The sequence below is a fragment of the Penicillium antarcticum genome (assembly GCF_028974205.1).
Source record: "Penicillium antarcticum strain IBT 31339 chromosome Unknown utg000009l_segment0_segment0, whole genome shotgun sequence".
Classification (NCBI taxonomy): Eukaryota; Fungi; Ascomycota; class Eurotiomycetes; order Eurotiales; family Aspergillaceae; genus Penicillium; species Penicillium antarcticum.
Window position 1 is genome coordinate 5,334,311 of NW_026695307.1, and position 26,663 is coordinate 5,360,973.

The 26,663-nt window shown below is 49.2% G+C and overlaps 12 protein-coding genes across 12 annotated transcripts; 7 read left to right on the top strand and 5 right to left on the bottom strand.

The window, feature by feature from the left end:
- Positions 1 to 997: 997 nt before the first annotated feature.
- Positions 998 to 2,196, top strand: N7508_010361 (class I SAM-dependent methyltransferase; the record flags this gene model as incomplete). Its single annotated transcript, XM_058468421.1, has 3 exons — positions 998 to 1,036; positions 1,155 to 1,880; positions 1,936 to 2,196. 3 exons carry the CDS (start codon positions 998 to 1,000, stop codon positions 2,194 to 2,196), a joined length of 1,026 nt encoding a protein of 341 aa, XP_058316267.1.
- Positions 2,197 to 2,620: 424 nt separating this feature from the next.
- N7508_010362 (Zn(II)2Cys6 transcription factor domain-containing protein) lies at positions 2,621 to 4,228 on the bottom strand (the record flags this gene model as incomplete). The annotated part of the gene is made up of 3 exons (XM_058468422.1): positions 2,621 to 3,315; positions 3,381 to 4,011; positions 4,160 to 4,228. 3 exons carry the CDS (start codon positions 4,226 to 4,228, stop codon positions 2,621 to 2,623), a joined length of 1,395 nt encoding a protein of 464 aa, XP_058316268.1.
- Positions 4,229 to 4,659: 431 nt separating this feature from the next.
- On the top strand, positions 4,660 to 6,291 carry aglA (putative alpha-galactosidase; the record flags this gene model as incomplete). The annotated part of the gene is made up of 1 exon (XM_058468423.1): positions 4,660 to 6,291. The coding sequence occupies one exon, from the start codon at positions 4,660 to 4,662 to the stop codon at positions 6,289 to 6,291; it is 1,632 nt and encodes a 543-aa protein (XP_058316269.1).
- Positions 6,292 to 6,434: 143 nt separating this feature from the next.
- Positions 6,435 to 7,388, bottom strand: N7508_010364 (phytanoyl-CoA dioxygenase family protein; the record flags this gene model as incomplete). The annotated part of the gene is made up of 1 exon (XM_058468424.1): positions 6,435 to 7,388. One exon carries the CDS (start codon positions 7,386 to 7,388, stop codon positions 6,435 to 6,437), a length of 954 nt encoding a protein of 317 aa, XP_058316270.1.
- Positions 7,389 to 7,969: 581 nt separating this feature from the next.
- N7508_010365 (Het-C domain-containing protein) lies at positions 7,970 to 10,463 on the top strand (the record flags this gene model as incomplete). Its single annotated transcript, XM_058468425.1, has 5 exons — positions 7,970 to 8,048; positions 8,100 to 8,247; positions 8,298 to 8,456; positions 8,535 to 10,008; positions 10,032 to 10,463. The coding sequence occupies 5 exons, from the start codon at positions 7,970 to 7,972 to the stop codon at positions 10,461 to 10,463; spliced, it is 2,292 nt and encodes a 763-aa protein (XP_058316271.1).
- Positions 10,464 to 11,693: 1,230 nt separating this feature from the next.
- Positions 11,694 to 12,229, top strand: N7508_010366 (uncharacterized protein; the record flags this gene model as incomplete). Its single annotated transcript, XM_058468426.1, has 2 exons — positions 11,694 to 11,899; positions 11,992 to 12,229. The coding sequence occupies 2 exons, from the start codon at positions 11,694 to 11,696 to the stop codon at positions 12,227 to 12,229; spliced, it is 444 nt and encodes a 147-aa protein (XP_058316272.1).
- A 333-nt stretch (positions 12,230 to 12,562) lies between these two features.
- On the bottom strand, positions 12,563 to 13,603 carry N7508_010367 (intradiol ring-cleavage dioxygenase; the record flags this gene model as incomplete). Its single annotated transcript, XM_058468427.1, has 1 exon — positions 12,563 to 13,603. The coding sequence occupies one exon, from the start codon at positions 13,601 to 13,603 to the stop codon at positions 12,563 to 12,565; it is 1,041 nt and encodes a 346-aa protein (XP_058316273.1).
- Positions 13,604 to 14,867: 1,264 nt separating this feature from the next.
- N7508_010368 (uncharacterized protein) lies at positions 14,868 to 16,955 on the top strand (the record flags this gene model as incomplete). Its single annotated transcript, XM_058468428.1, has 4 exons — positions 14,868 to 15,097; positions 15,148 to 15,865; positions 15,922 to 16,649; positions 16,712 to 16,955. 4 exons carry the CDS (start codon positions 14,868 to 14,870, stop codon positions 16,953 to 16,955), a joined length of 1,920 nt encoding a protein of 639 aa, XP_058316274.1.
- A 1,409-nt stretch (positions 16,956 to 18,364) lies between these two features.
- On the bottom strand, positions 18,365 to 19,785 carry N7508_010369 (uncharacterized protein; the record flags this gene model as incomplete). The annotated part of the gene is made up of 2 exons (XM_058468429.1): positions 18,365 to 19,192; positions 19,255 to 19,785. The coding sequence occupies 2 exons, from the start codon at positions 19,783 to 19,785 to the stop codon at positions 18,365 to 18,367; spliced, it is 1,359 nt and encodes a 452-aa protein (XP_058316275.1).
- A 482-nt stretch (positions 19,786 to 20,267) lies between these two features.
- Positions 20,268 to 21,080, top strand: N7508_010370 (syntaxin family protein; the record flags this gene model as incomplete). Its single annotated transcript, XM_058468430.1, has 1 exon — positions 20,268 to 21,080. One exon carries the CDS (start codon positions 20,268 to 20,270, stop codon positions 21,078 to 21,080), a length of 813 nt encoding a protein of 270 aa, XP_058316276.1.
- Positions 21,081 to 21,469: 389 nt separating this feature from the next.
- N7508_010371 (uncharacterized protein) lies at positions 21,470 to 21,925 on the bottom strand (the record flags this gene model as incomplete). The annotated part of the gene is made up of 3 exons (XM_058468431.1): positions 21,470 to 21,574; positions 21,632 to 21,744; positions 21,814 to 21,925. 3 exons carry the CDS (start codon positions 21,923 to 21,925, stop codon positions 21,470 to 21,472), a joined length of 330 nt encoding a protein of 109 aa, XP_058316277.1.
- Positions 21,926 to 24,200: 2,275 nt separating this feature from the next.
- On the top strand, positions 24,201 to 26,157 carry N7508_010372 (uncharacterized protein; the record flags this gene model as incomplete). Its single annotated transcript, XM_058468432.1, has 4 exons — positions 24,201 to 24,592; positions 24,653 to 24,781; positions 24,863 to 25,375; positions 25,425 to 26,157. The coding sequence occupies 4 exons, from the start codon at positions 24,201 to 24,203 to the stop codon at positions 26,155 to 26,157; spliced, it is 1,767 nt and encodes a 588-aa protein (XP_058316278.1).
- Positions 26,158 to 26,663: the final 506 nt, after the last annotated feature.

Sequence of the window (26,663 nt, forward strand, 5' to 3'; positions counted from 1 at the left end):
TCGATGGAGAGCAGCATTATATCTGAAACAGTTATTTCATAAGCTCTCGCTTCAACAGATATCCTTGAAACATTCTTGCAAACCCCTAAGCAATATCTCTTCACAGCCCGGACGTTTGCTCGTCAGTCAAGTGCAATGCCATAAACGGATGAGATCAAAGTGGTAACATAAGATGTGATTTTATACTTTGATAAATCCGATCTTATCAAAAAACGCCAGATAATGTGTTGTTTGAAGTCATGATTTTATGTACCGCCTCTGTAACGTTACGAGGCACAACAAGAAATGATAGATTTGGTTACGATAGAGCGGTCAGAGTTTTGACATTTGCTTAGTATGCGTAAAAAGTGGCAAACAATAAGCACACAGACAAAAATGGAAGCTCAAACTCGAATACCCAAAGCATCGGTAACGCCAAGTTGAACAAAGAAACCTTGAATAATCCCAAATCTAGACGCCTACCGGCCCAGTAGGAACAGACCAGGGCTTACCCGTCCCGTGTGGAGTCCCGAGAAGCTGGGTCGACTTTCTTTTCCTTTTTCTGTTTTTCTTTTTTCTTTGTTTTAAACTTGTTGTTTTCCGTATTTTGTCACTTTCTTTGCTTTTCCCTTTCTTTCTGATTCCTAGTGCGGTTCCCTTGCATACAATGGAACCGATGTGTCTATTCACAGGCGGTTGGCTTAAAAAGCGGAAGCGGACAAGGCCAGTAAATTCAAGGTTTGGGTGTAATATAGTATAGTGCATCGTATGATATGAAATATCCAGAAGAATATAATGGACTACTACTCCGTACCGAATATGAAATAGTAAAATAATAAAACCCGTACCACTCCCTCGGATCACTGCGGGGTCAAGGTTCCTTTGGGAAATCCTCCCGGGTTCCTTTCTCTCGGGATTTGAGCTTCACGTACTTGACTTGACTACATTCTCTCTCTGTCTCTCTCTCTCTCTCTCTTTCTCTCTCCCTCCCCCCTCCCCTCCCTCCTCTCATCCCAGAATGTCACAACCCAATCCGGACGAACGCATCCAAGTCGACGTAAGTCAAGTGGACCCTCACAACCCCCTCACCGCAAACCCAACCCATCCACATTCACACATCCACATCCCCATCCAAATCCACACATTCACCACACAACCACTAAATTAACCCACAGACAAGCGACGACGACTCCCTTTTTGACACAAACTCCCTCCTAAGCTCAAATCTCTCTTTCGCCTCCTCAGTCCGCGACTATAGCTACGAAAATGGCCGTCGCTACCACGCCTACCGACCAGGCCAATACCCAATCCCAAATGATGAAGAAGAACAAGACCGCCTGGCCCTAATGCACCACCTCTTCAAACTCCTCACAGGCGGCGATCTGCACCGTGCCCCAATAACTGGCCCCAATAACACCACCACCCCACAGCGCGTCTTGGACATCGGCACGGGCACAGGCGTGTGGGCTCTCGAAATGGCAGAGGCATACCCGACAACGGAGATAATAGGGACTGATTTATCGCCCATCCAGCCGAACTGGGCGCCGCCCAATGTGAGGTTTTTTATTGATGATGCTGAGAGTGAGTGGGCTTTTGGGCCGGCTGAGAAATTCGATTATGTCCATGCGCGCAGTATGGGTGGGGGAATTGGGGATTGGCCGAGGTTTTTGAGGCAGGGGTGGGGTTCGCTGAAGCCCGGTGGGTGGTTTGAGGTCCAGGAGTTTGAGTGTTGGGTCAGGTCTGATGACGGGACGCACGAGGAGGCGAAGAATTTCAAGTATTGGATGTCGTTGCTGGTACAGGGTAGTGTTAAGCATGGGCGGCCTGTTAATGTTGCCAAGTCTGTTAGGCAGTGGATGATTGATGCTGGGTTTGATAATGTTACTGATGATATCTATAAGGTGAGTTACGTAGATAGGGGAGATGGGAGAGGCCCTTGCTAACTTGGATATATAGTGCCCTGTCGGTGGATGGGCCAAGAACCGCCGCTTAAAGGACATCGGTCGTGTGGGCAGAGTTACTGTCCTTGAAGGCCTTGAGCCTTATTCTCTTGCTCTGTTTACTCGCTACCTTGGGTTTACGTACCAGGAAGCGCAGGAGCTCATGGATAAGGTGCGAGCTGAGGTGGTGAGCCCCGCGCATCATCTCTATATAAATTTCCACTACGTATACGGGCAACGGCCTGTCGAGAATAACGATGGGTCCGATAGGCCGTGAATGTTGCGACTTGTTGCGATGAAAATAACGACTACGATGCCCCTATCTTCGACTTGCATCTAATCATGAATGATGACCCTTGATGATTATTGTATAGATGTTTCTATACGCTAGAATTCTTGTTTCGTTCCTGTTGAACAAGATCGTGATGCGTGATGCGTGAAGCGTGAGGCGTGAGGCGTGAGGCATGACGCATGACAGACATGAGACGAGGTCTGAGGTGATATGGTGGAACGTCCCAGACAGATCCAATTCCATAGCTCCCTGTATCGACCAGCAACACAGGGATATAAAGGGGCTTCCGTTGCGGAGGCCTGACCAAACACATTCTACTTTGATCCCGTTTCAATCCGCACAGCAGACTCGAGAGACCGATGCATGAGATCCAAAATCCCAGATCCGTATCTCATTACACCATTTCACGTTACTGCCCACTCCCAATTCCAAGAACGCGACAGATCCCAGAAACAGCCTCTTCGGGTGATGCGCTCGTTCGGACGACCTGTACAACCTGAGCGACGCTCTGTTCGTCGCAGCTACCGATCGTCTCCAGCAACGTCTCCAAGAGCTCCTGCTTTCCCTGTCCTTTCCAGGAGTTGGGGATTTGATCCATGATAGCTGGGGAGGTGATGTGCTGGGAAGTGGGATTGGCAAGAATGGAAGGATCGGCAGCTACCGCAGGCGTCGGTGTTGGGACTGGAAAGGGTGGTGCATCTGTATAGGTGTTTGGATTGGTGGCGATGTTGATGTGCGAGGTCTTGGCAAATGTGTTGATAGAAGAATGAGACGGTGTTTGACGCGGATATATTTGTTGGAATTGGCCTTGTTGGCTATATCCATCTCCCCAATGAGGAATTGCTTCTCCATATTGTGCCGATGGTATGGGATAGTTGACGCTCTGGTCAGGATAGTACGGGAGAGCTTTACCCGCCTCGGTCATCATATACTCCATCCCATCGGCTCCATATATTGGCGCATGTAAACTCGCAATCCCATCTTTCGGAGGTAGCCCGCTTGGTGGTACACCCATCACTGGGACTCCGGACATATCGCCCGGAGAAAAGGAAGCTCCAAGACTGCCTGCATAGTAGCCCGACATCATCTGGTCTTCTATTGAACCTGCAAACGCGTCAGTTCAACTGCACAAAATCTCTCCTGGCAACAGAGAAATAGAAGACACTCACGTCCAAGGACAACATCACCAGAGACACCCGATCCATCCATATCAGCAACCTGCGGCACATACCCTGTCGCAAGAGGAAACCCAGAGCCAGATCCTGACCCAGAGACAGAACCTGAACCTAACCCTGATCCATTCTCACTCCCTGTACTCTCAGGACTCATAACAGTCGCCGAGCTAGTCATGGTAGAAGAAGGCGATGACCCGCGCCAACTCCCCTCCCCAGGATCATGTCCATGTCCAGTAAGAAACCCCTGCGCATCACGCGAACCGTACGCAGCTCCATATCCCACAATCCCTTGCTGAGACTGAGACTGGTATTGATTCAAATATCCATGCGCAGGGCCAGCTCCCGCCCCAGAGCCGAACCCTGGCCCCGGCGTGTATTGTCTCCGCTCATCCCGCTCCCGATCGCGATCGGAGCCCGGACTCATTCGACTGCCCAGGCTGGGACTCTTGCTCGGATCTCGCGGCGGTTGATTCAGGCGCCCGCGCAACTGGGCGACTTCACGGCGGAGTCGGTCAATTATCTCAGCTTGGTTGATGTGGGCGCGGTCTTCGGCTGTTGTGAGGTACGTGCATTCGGCTTCGATGCCGCGGGCTATGCAGGCTTTGCAGGGGATGGAGCGGTCGCACTGTTTTATTGGGGTGAATGGGTTAGATTGGTGTTTGTTTGGCTTGCTTTGGAGTGTCTTGGGGTGTTTGGGCTTGGGTTGGAGCTTCTGCGATCGGATCGGAAGGGCGAATGGTCGAAAGAAGGGGAGAAAGGAGGAGAGTAAATACCTTCACTTTGCGCTCACGGCATTTTAGACAGGATTGCTGGGGGCGGATTTTGGTCTTTGCGTCGGGCATGGTGAGGTTGAAGCGGTTAAGATCGAGAAACCGTTAAGACGTGGGTCACATCCTAAGCTTTTTCGATTGCAAGATGGCTAAACGGGTGAGTTAAGCCTCATTTTTGTGGACTTTTCTCTCTCTCGGAATCTGCCCTTTTCGAGATCGATGCCGCTCTCCACTTGCAGATCCTGTTGTCGCGGATCCCTGCCCTACGCATTGGGCTTATGCACTGAACCTCCTCGCTCCTCTCTTCCTATACCACCGTCGCACTGCTAATGTCTGATATCAAAATGGGACGCTGGTGCGGGGAAATGTTGAGATGCAGGACATACTCAGACATATAACCCCTGGCAGTGCAGCTAATCCCTCCAGTTCTCAAACTCCGCATTTTCAGAGTACAAAGTCTACACTCTCACTCTAACCCCAAGTCCACCAATTGACTGTTCAAAATGAAAACAATGTCACCCTGGTCGATACCAAGTATAGCCAACCTCCTAATGCTCCCCTTAGTCCCAGCCCAAGCCTCAACAGAGACCCCAACTATCCTCACAACCCCACCAATGGGCTTTAACAACTGGGCGCGCTTCATGTGTGATCTAAACGAGACCCTCTTCACAGAAACAGCCCAATCAATGCTAAGCCGCGGACTCCAGCGCGCGGGCTACAACCGCCTCAACCTAGACGACTGCTGGATGCGCCATGACCGCGCCTCCGACGGCTCACTGCAGTGGAACACCACCTTATTCCCGCAGGGCATTCCCTGGCTGGCGAAGTACGCCACCAGTCATGGTTTCCACCTTGGGATCTATGAAGATGCCGGCAATATAACTTGTGGCGGGTATCCCGGGTCCTATGGACACGAGCAGCAGGATGCGGAGACATTCGCCAGCTGGGGAATTGACTATCTGAAGCTGGACGGGTGTAATGTCTGGGCTGAAGATGGTCGGTCGCTTCGTGAGGAGTACCGTGTGCGCTATGGACAATGGCATGATCTTCTCACAGGAATGGAGAACCCGCTTATCTTTTCCGAGTCTGCGCCGGCTTATTTTGCCGATAATGCCTCTGACTGGGCTGTTGTTATGGATTGGGTGCCGAGATATGGCGAGTTGGCGAGACATTCCACTGATGTGTTGGTTTATGTAGGTGAGGGTAGTGCTTGGGATAGTATTATGAATAACTACGACTATAATACCCTGCTGGTACGCTACCAGGCTCCTGGGTATTATAATGATCCTGATTTCTTGATCCCCGATCATCCTGGGTTGACGCAGGTCGAGAAGGAGTCGCATTTTGCGCTTTGGGCTTCGTTTTCCGCGCCGCTTATCATCAGTGCTTATATCCCTGCCCTTTCCGATGAGGATATTACTTACCTGAGCAATTCTGCTCTTATTACGGTTGATCAGGATTCGCTGGCTGAGCAGGCTGCTTTGGTTAGTCGGGATGGGACTTTTGACGTGCTGACTCGCTCCTTGGCGAATGGGGACCGACTTCTCACTGTGTTGAACCGCGGGAGTATCACCGCGAAGACGAGTGTTTCGATCGCTCGTCTTGGTTTGGCGTCGGAACCACACTGCGAGTACCGCGCTCACAATCTTTTGACTGGCCGTGTTTCGACTATACGTGATGCTGTTGATATCAAGCTTGACTCGCACGCTACCAGTGTCTTCCGTATCACGCCTAGACACTGTACTTCTATCACACCTACTGGAATGGTGTTCCATACTCCGTCCGGTTTGTGTATGACGGCTTCTTCTGGAAAGGTCACTTTTGAGAAATGCAGTGCTTTGGACTCCCAGGTCTGGAATGTTGATGCCAAGGGTAGCAAGCTGGCTCTAAGTCCGCTGTCAGATGGAACAACTTGTCTTGCTGCTTCGAATTTTGGAAAGGGAGTTTCTCTCGCCAAGTGTGATGGTGCTCGCACGATTTGGTCGCACTTTGTTACTGGTCATTTGCAGAATGAGCATGTCGGGGGTTGTCTGACTGGAGGGTCTGGAGGTGGAAGTATCGTGTCTTGCATGGTTGATAGTGCGGCGCAGATCTTTGGGCTGCCTAGTGGTGTTCAACTAGGTGCGAGTGTCTGAGTGTGACTATACATCCTGAGCGTAGATACTTGTTGGCGATAGACAGATCTCGATAGGTTCAAATACATAAATGCATATGCATGATCTCATATATACACAGAATCCAATAAATCCGCAACTTAATCTCTTGTCAACTCCAAAATCTACCCCTGCAAAGAAAAGCCAACCCCCTCCCCAGTCCCCATCTGAACAAGATTAGCCCTCATTCTCTCCGCCCTCTCCCCAACTCTAAAAGTAGCATCATCCCGATGAACCCAAGCCCCAACCCCATGCTGCAAAACAGCCGTAGCCCGAACTTTTTTTCTCTCCTCAACATCCCCCTCTCCATCCCCACTAGCCTTCAACCCAATACTCCCATGGAGCGTCAATCTCGTCTCCACACCCCCCTCCTCCTTCCCACGATAAACACCCCGATGCAAAATATTACTATTATAAAACACCGCATCACCAGGTTGCAACTCAACAACAAGCTGATCAGGCAAAGAAGCAGCATAAGGATCAGCCTCACGCTCCGTCTGCGTCCGTGCCCGTCCATGCGTGCCCGGAACAACAATCAACGATGCATCAGGGCATAGCGCCAGATTATACTGGCAATGGCCCTGTCGCCCGTTCGGTGCTTTAGCGGCCAATTGAGCGATTTCCTCTTCGGCCGTTGCATGCTCAGAGATATCATCTCTGTGCCAGCGGAGCTCGAAATCCTTCGTTTCAGGCGCTACGAGGAGGTTGAACAATTCCATCACGAGGGGCTCAGCGGATGTGGAAGCTGAGCTGGAAGGATTCACGCCCATCAATTCCTCTGCGACGGCAAGGATCGAGGGTGAGAAATAACACTTGGCGAAACTGTCTCGGCCTGGCATTTCTGGGTGCAGAAGGTGCTGGACGCCCCAGATTCCACCCTCCGAGGCTGGTGGTGGGGTTGTTGGCCATGGGGGGAATTGCTTGGGCACGGTGCGGAAGTGTGGCCAGCTTCCGGTTCTTGTGAGGGTTGTTGCTTTTGTGGCGGTTTCGCGGTAGTTGATTACTTCTTCCGGGGTAAGGAGGTTGCGGACTACTACGAAGCCGTCACGGCGGAGGGCGTCGAGGTGAGGTGTTGCCATTTCAATTAATGTATTCGAGGTGAAGTATGGCGGAGAAAAGAGATGTGGAAGTGGAAGTGTAGGTGTAGATGCAGAGTAGATATAATGTGGTAAGATCGGAGATACGTTATGCGGGGTTGAATGCTACCGTGTCTATGGAGCATCAGGGACTCAATACTACCGTGGATCCAATGCGACCATGTCAACAAATAATTATTCTGCAGTTAGGGTTATTTGTAGCTAGTTAATTGTAGTTCGGTGTTCGCAAATGATTATCCTCCGTAAATGAGCTTACTTATTTCGGTACTACATAGGCCTTCTTAGGTTGTTAGGTAGCTATTAGGTGCATAGAGCTTATTCTACGACAAAAATAGGTAGAAATTAGAAGAGTCGGCGCATAATACTAGTAGTATACTCGCACAGCCTGAACCTGCCCAATAGTTCCGACGTCATTGGGATCGTGCCAAGAGCCAAGAGGCTGAGCAACGGGGCTGCGCTTTTTTTATTCTGACTGTAACTTCTTATTTGATTCTATTCTGTGTTCCTTTGTAATACTATATATCCTCCCAAGGTCCCCTTGCAACCCTGAACAAACCCCCACCATGCCCCTCCTCCACGCGGGCTCCGCTCTGCTCGTGCTGCTCCTCATCCTCCCGCAGGTGCATGCATTCGGAGCTGGCAGTATGTCATGCTTCCCATACATCCCAAGCTGAACCGCCCTAACAAAACCAGACATCGCATCCATCTCCGCTGTCGAAGGCAAGAACTGGCGCCATGGAGACATCGAAGATATTCTCAAGACCATCGCATGCATCCACGGCCACAAATGGACCTCAACCATGATCAAGCGCGTATACTTCGGAAACTGGCTGCGGGATTAGTGAGTCAGGATATAATTCGGGAATGAGCACCAGCTAATTGTTTCTGTAGCTCGCAGGCAATGGACGTCGGCACGCTCAAAAGTCTGCAGGCCGAGACTATCCGCATCTTGGTGTGGGTCCTTTCGTTCCTGAGCTTCGGGTATGCGACTGGTGAATTCGAAGTGACGTCTGATCGCTTGGGCGTTTACCGTCCAGAGGAGCATATCGAGTGAGTAGAAAACACAGGTCGAATACCTGCGCAATGCGAAAATGGCGACAGCATGACTAATGACTCTTTCATCAATAGCAACCCCAAGGACTATGCCGACAATGAGGATGCGCGCCAATACGACAAACGCCTGCGCCCACCCGTTCGCAACATTGAACTCGAAATCGACCCTAACACCGGCATGAAGAACTACATCGCCAACGAACGAGGCGACTGGGCCACCAGCGCGGCATACATCAAGTTCAGCATGAGCCGCAGCATCCACTACGGGCGGACATACATCCATGGCGGATCGAACAAGGGCAACGAGGACGATTTGTGTGAAGCGCTGCGGTGCATGGGACAGGGCCTGCACACATTGGAAGATTTCGCTGCGCATACCAACTATATCGAGCTGGCGTTGCGCGAAATGGGCATGCGCAATGTCTTCCCGCATACTGGCACGGCGACTGAGTGTAATATCCATGGGAAACACGTGTTCCCGCTCGTCACGGGTACATTTGGTATGGTTGATTTCTTCCATTCTGTGCTTGGAGAGGCTACGGATCACTTCACGCAGTCTGAGGTTAATGAAATGGATATTGCTCTGGGGGATGCTGAGACCACTGCTCAGTCTAATAACTCTCTAAATGCTTTGACTGGATTGCTCGGCAAGATCCCTGGTACAAAGGATCTTGTCTCCGAGGCTGAAAGTTTGAAGAGATCATCTGCCGCGCAGGAGTCCGCTAATCGGAGCCGGAGTGCTGCCACTGGATATGCAGACACTACCCGTGCCCCAGGTGGTAATCAGTCATCTGGGGGCTCTGGCCCCGGCACAGGGTTTGAGGGCATGCCAGACTTCAATCCACAAGAGACAGTCGCGAAGATCTATCCCATCCTGGCATTCCGCGACAAGGTCGTCCGCAAGCTCAACTCGATCATCGAAAAGATTCCCGGACTCGAGGCTCTTGTTGAGAAGATCTCTGAGACTCTCACTGTCGTGATCATGTCACTGCTGGCGCCGTTCGTGCGTCCTCTGATCAAAGCAGCTTCCAAGTCCCTGCAAACCGGATCAGCGGGTGTCATCGACGCCTCGGGCAAGCACCAGTACGAGCCTTGGACCGATCCCCACTGCACTGATCCGACCCACTCCCTGCTCTCAAAGGATCATTTCGCCAATGTGCTCAACGAGCCCGCTGGTCAAGTCGCTTCTGCTATCGTGCAGTATGTCGCACCTCGTATTCTCTATGCTTGGCAGCACATCGACGTGTCCGAGCACGAGGTTCTGGAGGATTGCATGCGTGTCTTCCACCATCCTGCTCTGCGTGATATGCACAACGAAGCTCACCGGTCGATGTTCCAGGTCGTCGAGACTTGGGCCCACTCTCGTCCGGACCGTGGTCATTCTCTGAATGAGATTCTCAGCTCAGAGGGTGTCAGGTCGGGTCGTAATACCGGCGGCGTCAGCCATACCCACAGCGGTGGCCATGGCGGATTCCCAACACTCGGGGGCAAAAGCCCAACAAGCATGGAAACGGTAACAGTCATGCTCAAAGCCATGGGCAATCATCGGGTGGCTTCTCGTCTTTCTTCCAGCAGCAATCAAGCAGCTCCTCTTCAAATCACAACAACTCCTCCTCGTCCAGTCTGCCCTGGGACAAGCTCTCTTCCCTCCCAATTCCCGGCATGTCCAATCTGAATAAACTCGAAAGCAAAATCTCAAACTTCATTCCTGGCGGTTTGACTCGTGATATGGGTGAAGATAACGGGCAGTCGCGCGGTGGGTATGAGTATGGATCACCAACCCACGCAGTTGGTGATTCGCGAGGGGGCAATGTCCAACCAGATCATAACTTGCAACCCGGCTATGATCACGTCCAGCATGGATCGTCGCATCATGCAGAGCACGGCTCTAGTGGCCATTCCCACCACCATGAGCATGGTGGTCATCATGGCGGTCACCATAGCTCCCATTCTGGGCATGGCCATGGCCATAGCCACGGCCATCACCACGAGCATAGATACTGAGAGAGTATCGAGAAAGCGAGGATGAATGTCGATTCGGTGTTCTGATGATGATTGCAGTGGGCAGCAATGAGATGATGAAATGAAGCGATCAGACGACTGAATGAAGCTTGCAGTAAAAAGACGATGAATGAGGCGAAGATGAGAAATGATATGGATCTCACATTGGTGAAGGTTGGAGGTTGGTTGCGTGATATCAGATGTCGATATCAAGAGACGGTCATTTCACTACGTTTTGCGCGTTTGCTCGAACTATTCTGCGTGCTATCTCTCTATCCATGTATCTGTCGATGTTTGCTTTGCAGTGCGAAGACTGTCAGCACGGATTCTAACTTTATTGTCTATTATTTCCCTCGAATATATCAAAATAGATAAATGATGAATATGATGAATGATATTAGCTATAATGCATCTCCTTAGGGAAGCCTTCGCGTTTTGTGAACAAGGGGATAGTAGAACCAGAGATGATCGATCATTCAACTTTACGCAGTTGATAAGTGCAGCTATGAAAGCTTGCTAGTCTCACGAGTCCAAGGGACCAAGTCTTTTTACTATGATTCTTAATTCTGTAGGTACTGATCATATAAACTCCTTGATATGATCCTACGTCTGAGTAGCGTGACAACCTTATTTTGACATCCACGTCCCTTTTTGCCTTTTAGTCATTTAACTATAGCCATACCACTTGCAGGGTATTGGCGAGTTACCACAAATAGGTCGCTAGCGCTCTGTAAAAGAAAACCCACCATATCGACGATGGGAGTAATCCTCGTGCTGGACGCCTAAAGCCGAAGCGTGAGAGCCAATCATCACTGCCTAGAATCTTGTTCTTATTTTAGAAAACGGATTTTCAGTAAGCACTACTTAACATTAATCTCAGTATGTGGGCTTTATGTTCTAAATATCACTTGCCACGTGAGGCGTCCAGCTTTGTTTCATCGGGACCCTACAACTGATCATTATGTGGTCATCTAGGGTCTCAGGCGATGACTTGTCCCATAGTCTCGGTATAACTCTACTTTAATAGAACGACACAGCCATAAGATTACGTAGATGTTTCTCGTGTCCGTCTCCGGCAGCTGAACTTCCTAAGACCACAAGTGAAACCATAAAGGAGTCGCGATATAAAAGCCTCAAAACCACCCGCGGTATACTTTTTAAATCAACATTTCATTGGCTCTCACTACCCAAACCACAATCGAGTCTAAAACAACGAACGACGAAGCCGACAACATGAAGTTCACTTCAATCTCCACTCTCGTCCTGGCCGCCGCCTCAACGACAATGGCCGTACCCCGCCGAATCCGCGATCTAAAGCCTCTCGAACTTGCAAATATCAGCGCAAGCATTCCGTTTACGACAATGCCTACGACCACCATCTTCGGATTTTCTCTGAAGGACCCGAACACCAACATTGAAACCAAGTGCTCTTCTTACTGGTACGTTCTACGTCATCCCCGTGCCTCTCCTAACATGGACAGCAACAAGAACACATGAGAATCCCACATCCAGAGAACTAACTCTGATACAGGTCAGCTGGTCAAGCCGGAAGCAAGTCCTACAACTGCACTGATAAGTCATATCAACTCAAGCTCTTTAATGGAATCTACAACATTGAGGAATTTGACTTTGGTGTTGCTCGGGCTGATGGCTCCCCGAGTGGACGGTCGACTTTGAAGGGTGAGTCGTGGAAGTGTACAAAGGGAGATCAGGAGCCTTTGGAGAATTGTCACTGGGATGGGATTTTCCATCTTGATATTGCTAAATAGGTTGATTGGGGTTAACTGCGGGTAGCAGGGCTTTGCTAGATGTTTTTCTTTTAGTGTTTCCGGTTGTGCTGTCTTGTTTCATATTAAGTCTTATGAGTTTACTATTGAGTTTAGATAGTCATACAACTGTTGTTGGCTTGGAAGCCTTGAACTTTCAGAATAAAGGAGTGTGATTTGTTGTTAAATAATATACTAAACAATGTATAAATGCAACATTTTCAAAATTTGAGAGCGAATAAAGGCTTAAGAGGATTTCAAGTAAGAACCCTTTTTCTGCCGAAGACAGATAAGGTCGATGTAACAATCGACACCAACACGATCCCTTCAGACGGATCAGAAAGAGACCGAGCTTCCTTCGCTCACACCACCAGAAGCAGTGAGTCTAGCAGCATAGCTAGCATCAGAATCGTGACTAGCAGACACATTGACACCCATAGTAACCCAAGCGAGAATACCATCCTCAATCGAGTCACCAAGCATGGCATACTCAAAGAAGGGATCAGAGTTAGAGTCCTCAGTCTCAACCTGAACAACATGGTCATCACCATTCTCGGTAATAGCAACAGTGCTAGTGTTGTACGGGTAAGTAGCTTCAACCTTAGTAATAAGATCCTGATCGAAGAACAGCTGGCCAATGTGCGAGATATGGCCACCAGTCAAAGTGTTGTTGGGCAGGACATGAGCATTGGTATGGGCAATAACGTGAATGTGAGTAGCACGACCAGAGTAGTGACCGGGGAAGAGAGACTTGAACTGGGCAACGCCATCAGAGTCGGTCTTCTGGATACCACGGAGGAAGGTTTTGTCCAGGTTTGTGGCGTCGTTACCGTTGCCATTCATGTCGCTCTGGACTCCCGAGTAAACGCCGGTGGAGTTGCAGTTCCACACGTCCCAGTACAGGTTCTGGATCGGTTCGCAGGTGTTGATGTCGATGAATTGGCCGTCGATGATGACTGGGATACCGGCCTGGCCATCACGGATGTCGTTGCGGATCAGCTCGCCCTTCACCCAGAAGGGACCGACTTCGCCCTCTGGGGAGAGGATGCAGGTGGGGTTGTTGGAGAAGAGATCTGTCTCTGGGGTGTTGGGGGTGACCTTCAAGGTAGAGTGGTGCGAGGTGTTCACGACCTTGTCGGTATCACGGGGGAAGATGGCGCGCTTCTTGTTGGCATCGAGGAGGGCAGCACGGCGGGCTTCGGCGCGAGAGTTGACACCGCGACGCTCAAGGTGGCCTGCACACTGGTCGAGGCTTCGGCGGGCATTTTGCAAGAAGTCCCGTTTGGTGACTTTGGTGTAAGAGCTGTGCTCATGGGCACCAGGATGGGCCACAGCAAGGCCAGTCAAGGCAAGAAGTGCAACCTTGGAGAAATGCATTGTCTCAAGGGAGGTTTAGAAGTTGAGTGTTTTACAAAGATGGCTTTCTGTGTGTTGAAGTTCCAGGCTGATACTGAGGAATCGAGGCTTTTATAGCATTATTATGTTTCATGATTCATTATTGGATGTCTTTCTTGTCAATATCAATGGCTTCCGAGGCGTCATTGTTGTCGTCAGCCAGGTAGTGATCTAGGGGCTGTGGTGGATGAAAATATGCATTCTTGGCAAGCTGCGGTCTAATCAACTTGCATATAATGAGTATAATTAGTTATATGGTGACGACGCTGGAGATCCTGCAGCAAATTGGGCTGACGAATGAAACCATGGTTATTGGATCTCAAAGACAAGCACCGGAGAGGTGGACCTATAGGAGCAATGAGAGTTTAGTTCCTGAATTTGTGGATTTCTGTGATCTGCAGCCAAGGCTTCCAGTGTGGGTTTGTATGATACTTTGAGACACACACTGTGGAGGAGCGTTGGGAAGAATAGCAAATAAGGTCGAGAAGTTCCAAGGTCTGTTGTCTTCAATTCTTATTGAGAGTCGATAGAGCTTATTAAAAACCGCAACGCATTTTCCACGGCTTTTGCTTGTTCCACTATCAAGGAGATAGTCCGGGGTTTAATTCATAAAGTAAAAAAGGGTCAGCATTTGATCGCTGAAAGCACGTAGAGATGGCATAAAGATGACATAGAACAGCGGTAGGTCTCCGCATCCAAGGCCAAGGTCCAGTGGTTGCATTTACGTGGATACGGAACGGCTACTAGGAATCAAGGTAATAATCCATAGAGCACAGATAGCACGGTGTAGAATATACTCTGTACTGATCCTATAGATGGTCGGCGGTATAGCCATATAGTCACAACCACCCACACATATGAATCATATTCAACGTTTTTATATACTTAAATCCAGTCTGCTTTCCCTCACACATTCCAAAATTTATCTAATAGCCTCAGATGCAAGCCAATATCAAGGCACGGAACGTCGGGGCCTGTCTTCCGCTGACTCATCACACTAAATCTTGGCGCAACGCAAGCAAAAAAGGCATTGGCGTTCCACCAGCAACGATTTAAATGGTGGACGTAAAGTGGTACTTTCAGCTCAGCCTTGCAATAGGCTCGTCACCGTCAAAAAACGTTGATGATTCAGCGGCGATGAGAAGCGTCGTACTCCGACCTCCAGTAACAATTCACCATTTGTCTCCCCATTGGGACTTCCAGTGCCTCACCTGAGACAGGATCACTATCAAGCCTAATCTTTTTTATGGATGACACTACTGGCCCACGCGGGAAAGGGCGGAGTGCCTGCGATCTATGTCGACATCGGAAGGTATGGCCACGCACGCACTTTGCATGCACAATCAACCCCCTAACGATGATACTTGCCCAGATCAAATGTGATAGGAGTGAACCAGCATGTGAGAACTGTCATCTTGCAGGGCTTCCATGTACATTCTCTCCACCGGCAACTCAGCTGCGGAAGAGCACTCGGCAGTAAGGCCGCCGCTAGACTTTCCTCCAGACAGGCGCTAACGGACGCACAGAGAGCTTGCCGACACCAAAGCGCGTGTCCGGGAATTGGAGGCGAAACTTGTTGCATTTAGAGAACACACTAAACATAGCCACAGTGGGCTGTTGCCCCCTAGCAGAGGTGCTTCCCCGGTTCCGCTCAGTCCGCTTTCCCAGGCTTCTTCATACACATCTTCGGCTGCGACGTATCTGCCTGATACACGCGATTTTGATACTGCATTGGCAGCGTTTCAATGGCATGTTTCATACTGTGGGCTCGGAAGTCCTCTTTCGACCCAAAGAGCTGCATTCTACTCGCTCATTGAACAGCAGACGGGATGTACGTTCAATGTGGACGTTTTTGCACATGAGGTCACACAGTCATTCCAAGCAAAGCATCTCAAATCATCAAGAAAGTCTATTGGATTGAAGTGGCCACCCTCTGCTCTCGTTCAGCGTTGTCTGGAGTACTTTGACAAGAATGGGCTCTATTCCATATTTCCCATTGTTGATGTCGAGGCTATGCAAATCCTCCTTAATGCGAATACTTTAGAACAGCCACCAAGCATGACTCGTGCTTCTAACCGTGCTTGTCTCATTGCCTTTGCTGCAATGGTCACTCAGATTCACCGTCATGAGAATGCCTTTGCTGGCTGCGATCCCGATGCTTATTTGCAAGCAGCGCTGACGCTTCTTCCTGAAATGATGTTGGAACCCCCTGACCTGAGGACTCTAGAAGCAGTGACTACTATGGTAAGACTTTTACGGTGTTCGTTTCTTCTCACACCCAAGCTGATTGTGTGCTACAGATGCTCTATATTACTCCTCTTGGTAGACCTCAGGCAGGAGAATTACTGCTTGGTGTGGCCGTGCAACTTATCTATAACCTTGGGGCAAACAGAATTCAAACACCCCATGAGATACACCGGACAGATCAGCGCAGCCAACATATGCGAGCACTATTCTGGCATTGCTATGCTATTGATAAGGAGTTTTCCATCCGAAAATCTCAACCACCATTGATAAACGATGACGACTGTGACTTGGATCTGCCTACAACATATGCCCAGAAGACATCGGAACGCCACTTTTACATGAAACCATTATCATCCAAGGAGCTTCTGTTCCCATCCGATCTTCGCTTTTCTTTACTCAAGTCGAAGATCTTCCGGCTGCTGTACTCGGTTCATGGTCTAGCACTCCCCGAAGCAAGACGCCTTCAGCACATTCGTGAACTAGATCAAGAATTGAGTGACTTAAAGCAGGGCTATCCTGTCGACTGTCGGCCTGATGCATTTGCTACCGAGAGCGCACCGGAATATCTCTTCCACGATCTCAGCATCCGCGGTGTGAATATCCACATGGAATATTATTATTGTCTAGGCAAGATTCACGGAGCCAGCAGTTCCTGCAGGATAGCCGCCCCACAAAGCTGGTCACCTCTCCCTTCAAGCGCAGAGTTGTGTTTCGAAGCGGCGCGATCCTCCTTGATCTATATATGGCGAGTCCGTCAATTCGTGAACCATCATACTTTTTGGTAAGAAGCTTCATCCCGTGCTAAAGCCAGACAAATCTCCATACTAACCTTTGTTCTATTAGGATCCACGCCCAATTCCTCCTGGCAGCTGTATTTTCCGTCTTCTGGTATCTCATCACATTCCCAGCATCAGCGACATTCACAAGAGATTTGAAAACTTTGGAGGATATAGCGGGTCTTTTCGCTGAACTTAACAAACCGAATGATGAAGGACAGACTTTCCCGCCATTTTATCTGGCACGGGCTTTTATCGAGAAGTTGGTCTCGCTGGCGAGACATTCTTTGCCTAGGATTGCGGGTCAATGATGGGGTAGCTGGCGTTCTTCAGGTTCGCTCTACTTGTGGGAAGATAGATTTATAGAAAAGCCATGAATTGGAACCAGATACCTCATATTTTCTATAGTTGCAACCGTGTCGGATCCGAGGCTTGAAAGATAGATCGGTACTATAGGCTTCCTAGGTCCGATGAACCACATAGAACGGGGCCTTGCATGAGTAAGAGGTCAAGAACAACTTGGAAGAATAAATCAAGAAGATGTTTATATTTTCCACCTTTCATATTCAGAATGAGTGAAATATCCTGGAGATTGCAAATTACACCTACCCAAGTGAAGTCAAGCCACGTTGCATGTCGCCCTACCCCGGTTCCTTTGTCCCCGATTGAACTCCACCTAGCCCCTCGCCCCCTTCCCCATCGTCTCCTCTTCTTCTCTCTCATTTTCTCCTTCTCTTATTCCGCTCTTTTTCTTGATGGGCAGCTACACGTTGACTATCTAGATCGCTCGGACTCGCGCCACATTCTATCCAATCGTGGACTCGAGCCATAGTCAACCACTTCCCGTCTCGCGGTCACTTCCTTCTCAGACATTACAGCAGCACATTCCACCTAATAGTCACATAATCGATGCTAGCTAAACCAGCGCCGGTAGGGAACACATCATCTGCGAACGACAGGGACATACCGATTGATACTATCCCACCTGGCAAATACACCCTAGTTTAGCATTCAAAATGTGAAGTCTCATGCACATGCAGTCATCTTGCAGGTTCCTGTCTACTCGGCGCTCACACCAATGTGTTTGCCACGTCCAATACAACTAGAAATGATTTGACTACAGAATACTAACATATCCTCCTTCTCCATCTGAATCATGATAGTGCACCGATCTTCAACAGCCCGGCCGGGCTAGCTCAATCGGTAGAGCGTAAGACTCTTAATCTTAAGGCTGCGGGTTCGACCCCCGCGTTCGGCTATTCCTAAACACCGTCCTCGAGTGAGCGTTTCTTTTTTTTGCTGTTATTTTTTATTCCATCGAGTCGAGCTCATTTTCGAGGATTGGATGAATTGACTTCGTGTTGGCGGTGGTACTGTTAGGTGGTTGCAAACAATAGAGATTTTTGGGTTGGGTTTTCCATAGCGCACGGCAGTGCATGGGCTGGCTCTTCTTTAGATACGATTTGCGAAATATATATATATATCGGTCGGGGTATGCTGTATGCAAGTAAATAGACAGGGGGTACACTTTTCAAGGCTGAAGAGGTATAGATGTGTATCAATATTCCCAAACGGTCTATATTTGTTAACTGTATTAAAGAGCTGGGCTCATAACAACAAATCATCATGTGATAACAATAAAAGGAATACAAAACTACCCAATACTCCTTCGCATCCAGATCAAAAATGCATCGCTCAAAATCACACACCAAATTTAGCATTACAGCTTGGTTCCCTCGCGCCCACTATCACTAGGCCTCCTAGGTCGGAGAGGTCCTAGCGGTTGAGCAGTAGTACTGCTTGACCCAGCGGTCGACGACGAGGCCATCGGCGATCGAGGAGTTTCATTTCCTGTATTCGCTCGGACAGCTCCTGTGCGCGTGCCATGGAGTCGAGGATTCATAAGCCATTGGACTTGCATCCGGACACTGTTCACTGCGGCATTCGTGTGGGCCATGTCTTCCTTCATGCGTATACACTCGTTCATCAGAGCCATGCTAGCACGCGCGTCTAGATCTGTGAGGTTGTGTTTTATTTGCTCTACTTCCTCACGTAGAGATTCGTGGAGGGAGAGTAGATACGTTGTGGCGTTGGATGAGAACACACTCGATGAGATATCCGTTGGATCATCTGTGTTTGTTTCGGTGCGAGTAGAGGGCTGATCTCTGCCATTATTGGCAGATTGCCCACTGGGAGCAGCACTGGCGCCGATGCGCGCGGACTCGACGAGAGTGGACCGGATGTTGGCAAGCCCATCTTCAAAGATCTCATTCCGTTGCTGGAGGTGTCGCATACTTAATTCCAAGGAATTGAGCCGTGTATTTTGCACCTCAAAGTAGGGAATCATCGTGACCAGCGGACAACTTTGTTCATGCATTGCGATGTCTGCGCGACGGACCTTGACAGGACATGCGTGTTTCGCTGCCGCGCAGGGGACAATAACCTCTGGACATGCTTCGACATGTTCCTTGAGTGCCTTGCGAGAGACGACTGTTTCACAGTCGACACAACTAGTCTCCAAAACCGGACAAAGCTCCTTGTCATGCTCCTATATTAAATCCCGAGTCAGCATCTATAGAGCGCCAAGACAACCTATGCAAGACGACGAACCTCATAATCCTGCTCCATAACATCCTCTTCACAGCGAGGACATTGGCGCAGCACATGCATGCATTTCCCATCTAATCCAATATCCTTATTCCGAATCAGCCTATCGCATGAATCATCTGGGCACGGAACCAGCCGATACCCACAATACTTCTCAACATGCGACTGGACATGGCCTCTAGGAACGATCTCATGACACCCCTCAGTTATCAAAGGACATCGCACCCGGATCTCGTCGCACATGTTGATCAGCAGGCGGGGTACACTGGTCGACACCTCGCGGGTGGGGGTTCGGCAAGAGGGACACGGAAACTCATCCGAGTCGGCCGAGCGGAAGGTGTTGATGGCGGAACTGAGGCAACTCTGGCAGAAGACATGGTCGCATTGTAGACGGACGGGGTCAACGAAAGGGCAGTGGCAGATTGGACACATGAGGTGTGAGTCGTAGTCGGAGACGAAATCCAGGCCGCGAAGGTCAATGAGCTCATCGCGGTCGAAGTTATCCTCCATAGCGAGGAATTCTTGGAGATTCATGATGCGCGGGGTATGAGCCTATCAAAGGCCTGATGAATGTTGCGACAGGTATGTATGCCCCTTTTCCCTATGTTGCTGTTCAAGTATGCGAATCAGCGCGCGGGTTCATGCAGCAACGTGCAGATGATGGGGCGGGTCAAGGTACCGAGGTAGAGCAGCAAGCACTTTGGATCCATGAGTGTGCCACTAGATCAGGGGAAATTTGTGTAAGGCTTCGTGAGAGAATGCAAATGCCAAAACATGTTCAACCGAAGGAGATGGACTGCGGGGAGGAGAGGCGAAAGGCGGAAGGGCGGTTGATCCGCACTCGGCCATCTTGTTGCCTTTGGGATCTCCGTCTCACCCCAACTCAACCTGTTAACATCTCAACCCTGAACCCTTTTTTTGTTTGGCTGATCGGAGGTCTTTCTCCGTATTGATCGTCCACACGCCTCCGATCCCTCATATACCACACAGACTGCCAGCCCCCGAATCCCGACGCCATGACGAGCCCTTCGCAGCTATTCCTGCTCGCCGATCACATCAAATTATCCCTCCTAGAGCGCCAACGAGCAATTTCACTTGATCTAGAACCCAATTCTCAAGATGGAGAGATCTCCCGATCCCTCGAGTCCCTCCGCGAGGGAATAGAAGCCGTGGAAGCCGAGCAAACCCGTCTAGCCAACTCCAACGACAGCGCAGGCGCCGCTGCTCTGAAAGACCAACTCGGCCCCCTACAAGCTCAATACCAAGATCTGTCAACTCAGTTCCACGGCGCAGATGGCGAACCAACGGAGAACAACACGGTGCAGGCATCGAACTCCGCAACGCCCCCTCTCAAGCAGCCGGTCCCTCAACACCCTCCTTCTAAATCCGTCCGATTCATGGATAACTCTGCCGCCGCAGCCGCTGTGCAAGACGAAATAGACGAAGAAGAAAACCGTAATCGTCAGAATCTCTTCCGCCCATATCGCGATGAGCCTTCACCGCCACGTCCGGACCAGTCCGGTATGGACAACCGGCAAATCTATGACCATCACCAGCAGACCATGCGCGACCAGGATGACCAGCTCGATCGGCTTGGCGAGTCCATTGGTCGGCAGCACCAGCTGAGTATCCAGATTGGGGATGAACTGGATGGCCACGTTGCCCTGCTGGACGGGATGGACGGAGACGTTGAGCGTCACCAGACTCGGTTAGATGGTGCCAGACGGCGCATAGATAAGATCCGACGCAAAGCTGGTGACAACTGGAGTATGATGACTATCATTGGATTGATCATTATACTGGTTATTCTGATTGTGATTTTGAAATGATACCTCCATCTTCTCTACGTATAGGATCTGGGCTTGTTGTTCTGGTGCTTCTTTCTCTGGCGAGCGGGCGTTTCTTTAGCTATATGCGATGAGTCGATTGATTTCGATGTTTTTTTTTTTTGGATTCGTTTCTGGCGTTGAGGCAGTTGAGTCATTCCTAGACTCCTCTCAAGTTATTGGTCATGCTACATCTACGATTCTACCATTCTTTATATCCTTCCACGCCAATACAACAACACTTAGACCCGACGTGTGCTTTTACATTATCATTGGTAACTGCGATACACTTCAATTAATAGTGTCCCTCAATAAGATAACCTCACGAATACATGGTACACAAGAAAGAGAAACCAAAGTTCTGAATAGTAACAAAACAGCTCGTCGCCACCTTATTGCTTCCCAGAGCTCTGCTTGTGGAGATAAGTTTTCGTCTTCTTCTGCATCTCATCGAAAGTGACATTCTCGCCATCAAAGTCACCACGGTCCGCTTTTACCTATGCCAAACATGTCAGCTTTAACTGTATTCACTGTAGACTTCGGGGGATCCTTACATCTTCTTCACTGGTACTGGCAAGCTCAGACTTCCACTTCCCCTTGCCCTCCTTGGACTCCTTGAGACCTTGTTGCTTGTGCGATTCATAGTGCTCGGCGAGATCATCGCGGTCTGTGAGTTGTTAGTATGGATTTTTCTCATTATCGGGTGTTCTCGGGTTGGGGACAGGCATCGACTGACGTCTATCATTCTCCTTCAAGCTGCGTACAGCTGAAGTGTGGAAAGTGGAGGTGATGGCGTAATTGGTGCGGAGGGCCTGGCGGGATGCACGGATAGATGTGAGGAAAGACATGGTGATGATGGTGGTGGTTGTTTGTGGTAGGGGAGATTTGTAGGAAGGTGAATTGGAGTCGACAGTTAAATAGACCTAGAATTCCTGGGGTTTCCGGTATTTGAACAATGCACCTTGGATGACAGCTTGGTTGTGCAGGATGACATCATACTATTGGTGGGCCCGAGGTTAATTGTTAATCGCTCGTTGTATAGTGGCTGGCTGCTTGTTAGGTGTTGGTATTTTTTTTTATAGTCTTTGTATCCAGAGGTATTTTTTTTCTAAATTGAATTGGGTATAGCTATGCGATTCTTCAAATTGTGGATGGTTGGTAGGATGTTACCGCTAACCAGCTATCAAACACTCTACGTGTATAGTCGGCAGGACAGCCTACATTTCCTCTATCTTTAGTAGTTATTTGAATATTGACTGGTTTATAATATATTCTAGCACATTCATTCAGTTAGATACTGTTCTCGTTGTACATGTACCAAGTCAAGTGCCTAGATACGGCCAGGCCGAAGCGGATTGGTGCGTTTACTTAGGATTATGATACTCCAGACAGCGAATGGGAACAAAACCCAAGGTCAGTTTAAGGTTATCTGAATTACGATATGCACTGGATAAAGAGCCTGAAAAGGGAGGAGCAAACAGGACAAATTATGGCCTGAAGCAGCAGGCAGTGTGCGTAGGCCAGCAAGTCAACCTGGCACAATGCTGCATCATTAATCCAGGTAGCTACTTCTCACACAAAAGGGTGTATTAGAGCCACATGCACAGCAGATCAAGTCTAGTCTGTATCTTGAATTTCATGATGCTTCGAGTGTCGATATTCAAGAGTCTTTTTAACTCTTCCAGGGAAAGACATTTCGTGAGCATGGTTCGAATGTAAATTATGATCTTGGTAGATTAAATCTTCCGATTTTTCATGTCCCAGAATGGATTCTACATGTGCTCCTGTCAACCCGATTTCGGCTTACAGCATATGGCCAAGGTAGAGGTTCAGATAGTCAGCCTTAATCGAAGCCTGTCGAGGGTTGATGGAAATGTAAGAATATATATATTCGTGTAACATTATCAGACTAAAATCGCAAAATACAAATGCAGAGCACAATGAAGAAAATAAGGGTGGCACAGTCGAAGGTAACACGCGACATTTCAAGGTGCCTTGGATTTTTGGCCTAAGGCCACACCGACGGCTCGACTTGGCGTTCTTACTTCTTTTTCCTCTCTTTCGTACAGTCCATATTTGAGAAGAGTTTCACTCGCAACACTCTGTCTAGACCAAAATTATCGGCTCCGACTGCCACTCCCCTGTGGCAAGGTGTCCGAGTATAGGCATAACCTTGAGGCAATGCGCCACCGAGTGCCGTGGGGGGAACCGTGCACAGCCGAGAACCTCAGTTTCGGGGTGCCCGGGTTCCGACTGCAAGCGTCCAGAAGTTCTCTCTCCCCCAATGCGACATAGGAATCCCTCCCTAGGCCACTTCCGGCATTCTGATCCAGTGTACCTCGACATTGATCATAGCGTCTACGCCACGTGCCGCCTCCAAAGCGCCCGATCCATGGCGCCCAGACAACGCTCGTGTTCTGATAGGGTTTGGCCAGGTTAGCCCCCAGAAGCGTCTCAGCCCGCGCGGGGATATTGATAGAAGTGTAATTCCACCCAATCGCAGTGCCGTCCGGGCTAGAGAAAAACAGGGATTCGTCAGATGGCTGACAGGGCTTCGGCTGGCTTTGCTTTTTAACTGGCTTTTTCGCCTGGACTAATGTCGTATCTGGTATAGGGCGGCTTGGACGTAAATTAACTGACTTTTTTTTTCTCTCGCTCTCTTTATAACCCCTGTTTAAGCCACTTCTTAAGTTTTTCCTATCTGAGATGTCTATCTGAGATTCTGAGATAGGGCATATCTTCGATCTTACGAGTTTGAACCCTCCTTCCAGGTTCTTATTTCAAAGAGCACTTTTTCGTTCTTTGTTTTTCTCGGCTCTGCTAAGGTATCTCCGCTGTACGCCTTTACCCCAGACTTCCCCAGCGCGAGTCCCACAACTTCCATTGCGCCACCAGCATCCATTGCGACAACTTCACTTTCTACGACGCAGCCAGACTGAACCCTTGCGACAAATCATCTCCATTGCAGCATTAAATCAGCCCACACTATCTAAAGACCCATGCGCCAAACCGATAAGCGACAACCAACACCTTGACCTAGCCATTCTAGCTTCTTGATCGACTGCGCCTTGCCCATCCGTATCAACAGATTAACAAAACAGAAAGACCAAAAAGGAACGCAAAATGGCTTTCGGAAGCGACAAAGACAAAGAGACAAGCGGCGGCGTGCTAGAGACCACAGGGCTCAAGTCCGAAGGTCCTCGGGATGTCCAGGAAGGTGTAATGGCTTCAAATGCCGACAACCTCCAGCGTCATCTTGGAAACCGTCAAATCCAGCTTATCGCAATTGGTGGTTCCATCGGAACTGCTCTTTTCGTGAGCATTGGTACTGGTCTCTATCATGGTGGACCCGGTAGCCTGTTCCTTGCCTTTACGATTCAGAGTATCTTCTTGGCCATGGTTAACAACTGTCTTGCTGAGATGACCACTGCTTTCCCTGTTAGCGGTGGTTTTATCCGATTGGCTGGAAAATGGGTAGACGATGCTCTTGGTTTTATGGTCGGCTGGAACTTTTTGTCCGTTTTACCCCACGTGATGCCAGGCATTTGGAGTAAGTTTGCTAACATTGCATATAGTTTCTATGAGGCACTTTTGATTCCATTCGAAATTTCAGCCTTCACACTGGTACTGTCGTTCTGGGGTGATGTTGTCACCGAGCCCGGCCCAGTTGCTGGTATCTGTGCTGGAGTTATTATTTGCTATGGGTAAGTCATCCTGACAGCCGGATCGGCCCGTCCGTTCCCTCGCGGGAGCCACACTTCCATCTAGATTCTAACCTCGCATAGGTGTCTTAACATCCTTGCTGTCAAGGCATATGGTGAAGCCGAATTCTGGCTATCAGGCGGCAAGGTCATCCTGATCTTCTCTCTATTCTTTTTCACATTCATCACGATGGTTGGTGGAAACCCACAGCATGATGCATACGGCTTCCGTCACTGGAACAACCCAGGTTCATTTATGGAATACCTGGACACCGGTGCTCTCGGCCGCTTTGAGGGTTTCCTGGGATCTTTGTGGTCAGCATGCTTCGCTGTCGTGGGTCCCGAGTACATCTCAATGGTCGCCGCTGAAGCCAAACGTCCTCGCATTTACATCAAAAACGCTTTCAAGACTGTCTACATCCGATTCGGTCTTTTCTTCATCGGTGGTGCCTTGGCTGTCGGTATTATCTGTGCTGCCAATGATCCTGCCCTGGTTTCAGTTGTGACAGGTGGTTCTTCCGGTTCAGCTGCTGCATCCCCCTATGTAATTGGCATGCGCAACATGGGCATTAAGATTTTCCCTTCCATTGTCAACGCGTGAGTACAAAACACAAATCACAATATAACATACTAACATTGACTTCAGACTCTTACTCACATCCATCTTCTCCGCTGGTAACACATACACGTACTGCGCAATCCGTACCCTCTACGGTCTTGCCCTAGATGGAAGAGCCCCCAGAATCCTGACCCACACCACTCGCAATGGTGTCCCAATCTACTGCTTCTGCATCGTGATGATTTTCCCAATGCTCTCCTTCCTGCAGTGTTCCAGCAGCTCCTCCATCGTCATCACCTGGTTCGCCAGCCTGGTCACAGCCGGCGGACTGATCAACTACATCACCATCACATTAACCTACATCTTCTTCCACCGCGCCTGCAAAGCCCAAGGCCTAGACCGCAAATCTTTCTCCTACTATGCGTGGTTCCAGCCTTACACCGCATACATCGCTTTCGTCTGGATGATCGTCGTTACTTGCGTCTACGGGTATCCAGCTTACAAGCCCTGGTCTGTCTCGACCTTCTGGTCGGACTACACCATGCAGATTGTTATTCCTCCTCTCTTCCTCATCTGGAAGCTTGTCAAGAAGACGAAGTTCGTTAAGGCTCATGAAGCTGACCTTGTCTGGGAACGACCCCTTATCGATGCGTACGAGGACAGTTTCCTTGACCCACCCACTGGATTCTGGAGGGAGGTTCTTCAGATGGTTGGCATTGGGCGTGTGAAGGGTGGCAATGACAAGAGGAGTATGTCTGTTGCTAATCCTTCTCATTCGAAATCTTATCCTCATGGGAATGAAGAGGGATCTAGTGCCTGAGACGAAGGTTTATCTTTCTGCTTTTCTTATAGGGTTGTTTCCATGCGATGCAGATATACTTCCGCGAATTTGGAAATGCCTTTGATATGAAATACCCTGGCTATTTCACCATGGGTACTTTATGAATGTATATGTCTTTCGCTATCCATTTTGTACATGATACCTAGGTTCTATTTGTACCATACTCAATTCCTGGATAATGCATGCATTTGGTTGAGATTACTCGGCCATACTGTAAAGATTGTTGTCGTGTTTTAAAAGACTGGTACCCAATTCGTGGAGGAGTAGATTTGAAATCAATGGAGTAGATCTAGATGGGAAAACGGATCTATATTGAAGATTTTAGCACTTTGGATTTGAATGCTTACGTGCTTCGTACGTTGCTGAGAGCTCTTCCTCATCTCCCGAATTATCGAGCCGAGTGTGTCAAAGGACGGACGATCCTTGGATAGGAATCTTTTGAAAGACTACGCCATATACGGCATAGTGGACGCGCATTTTACACT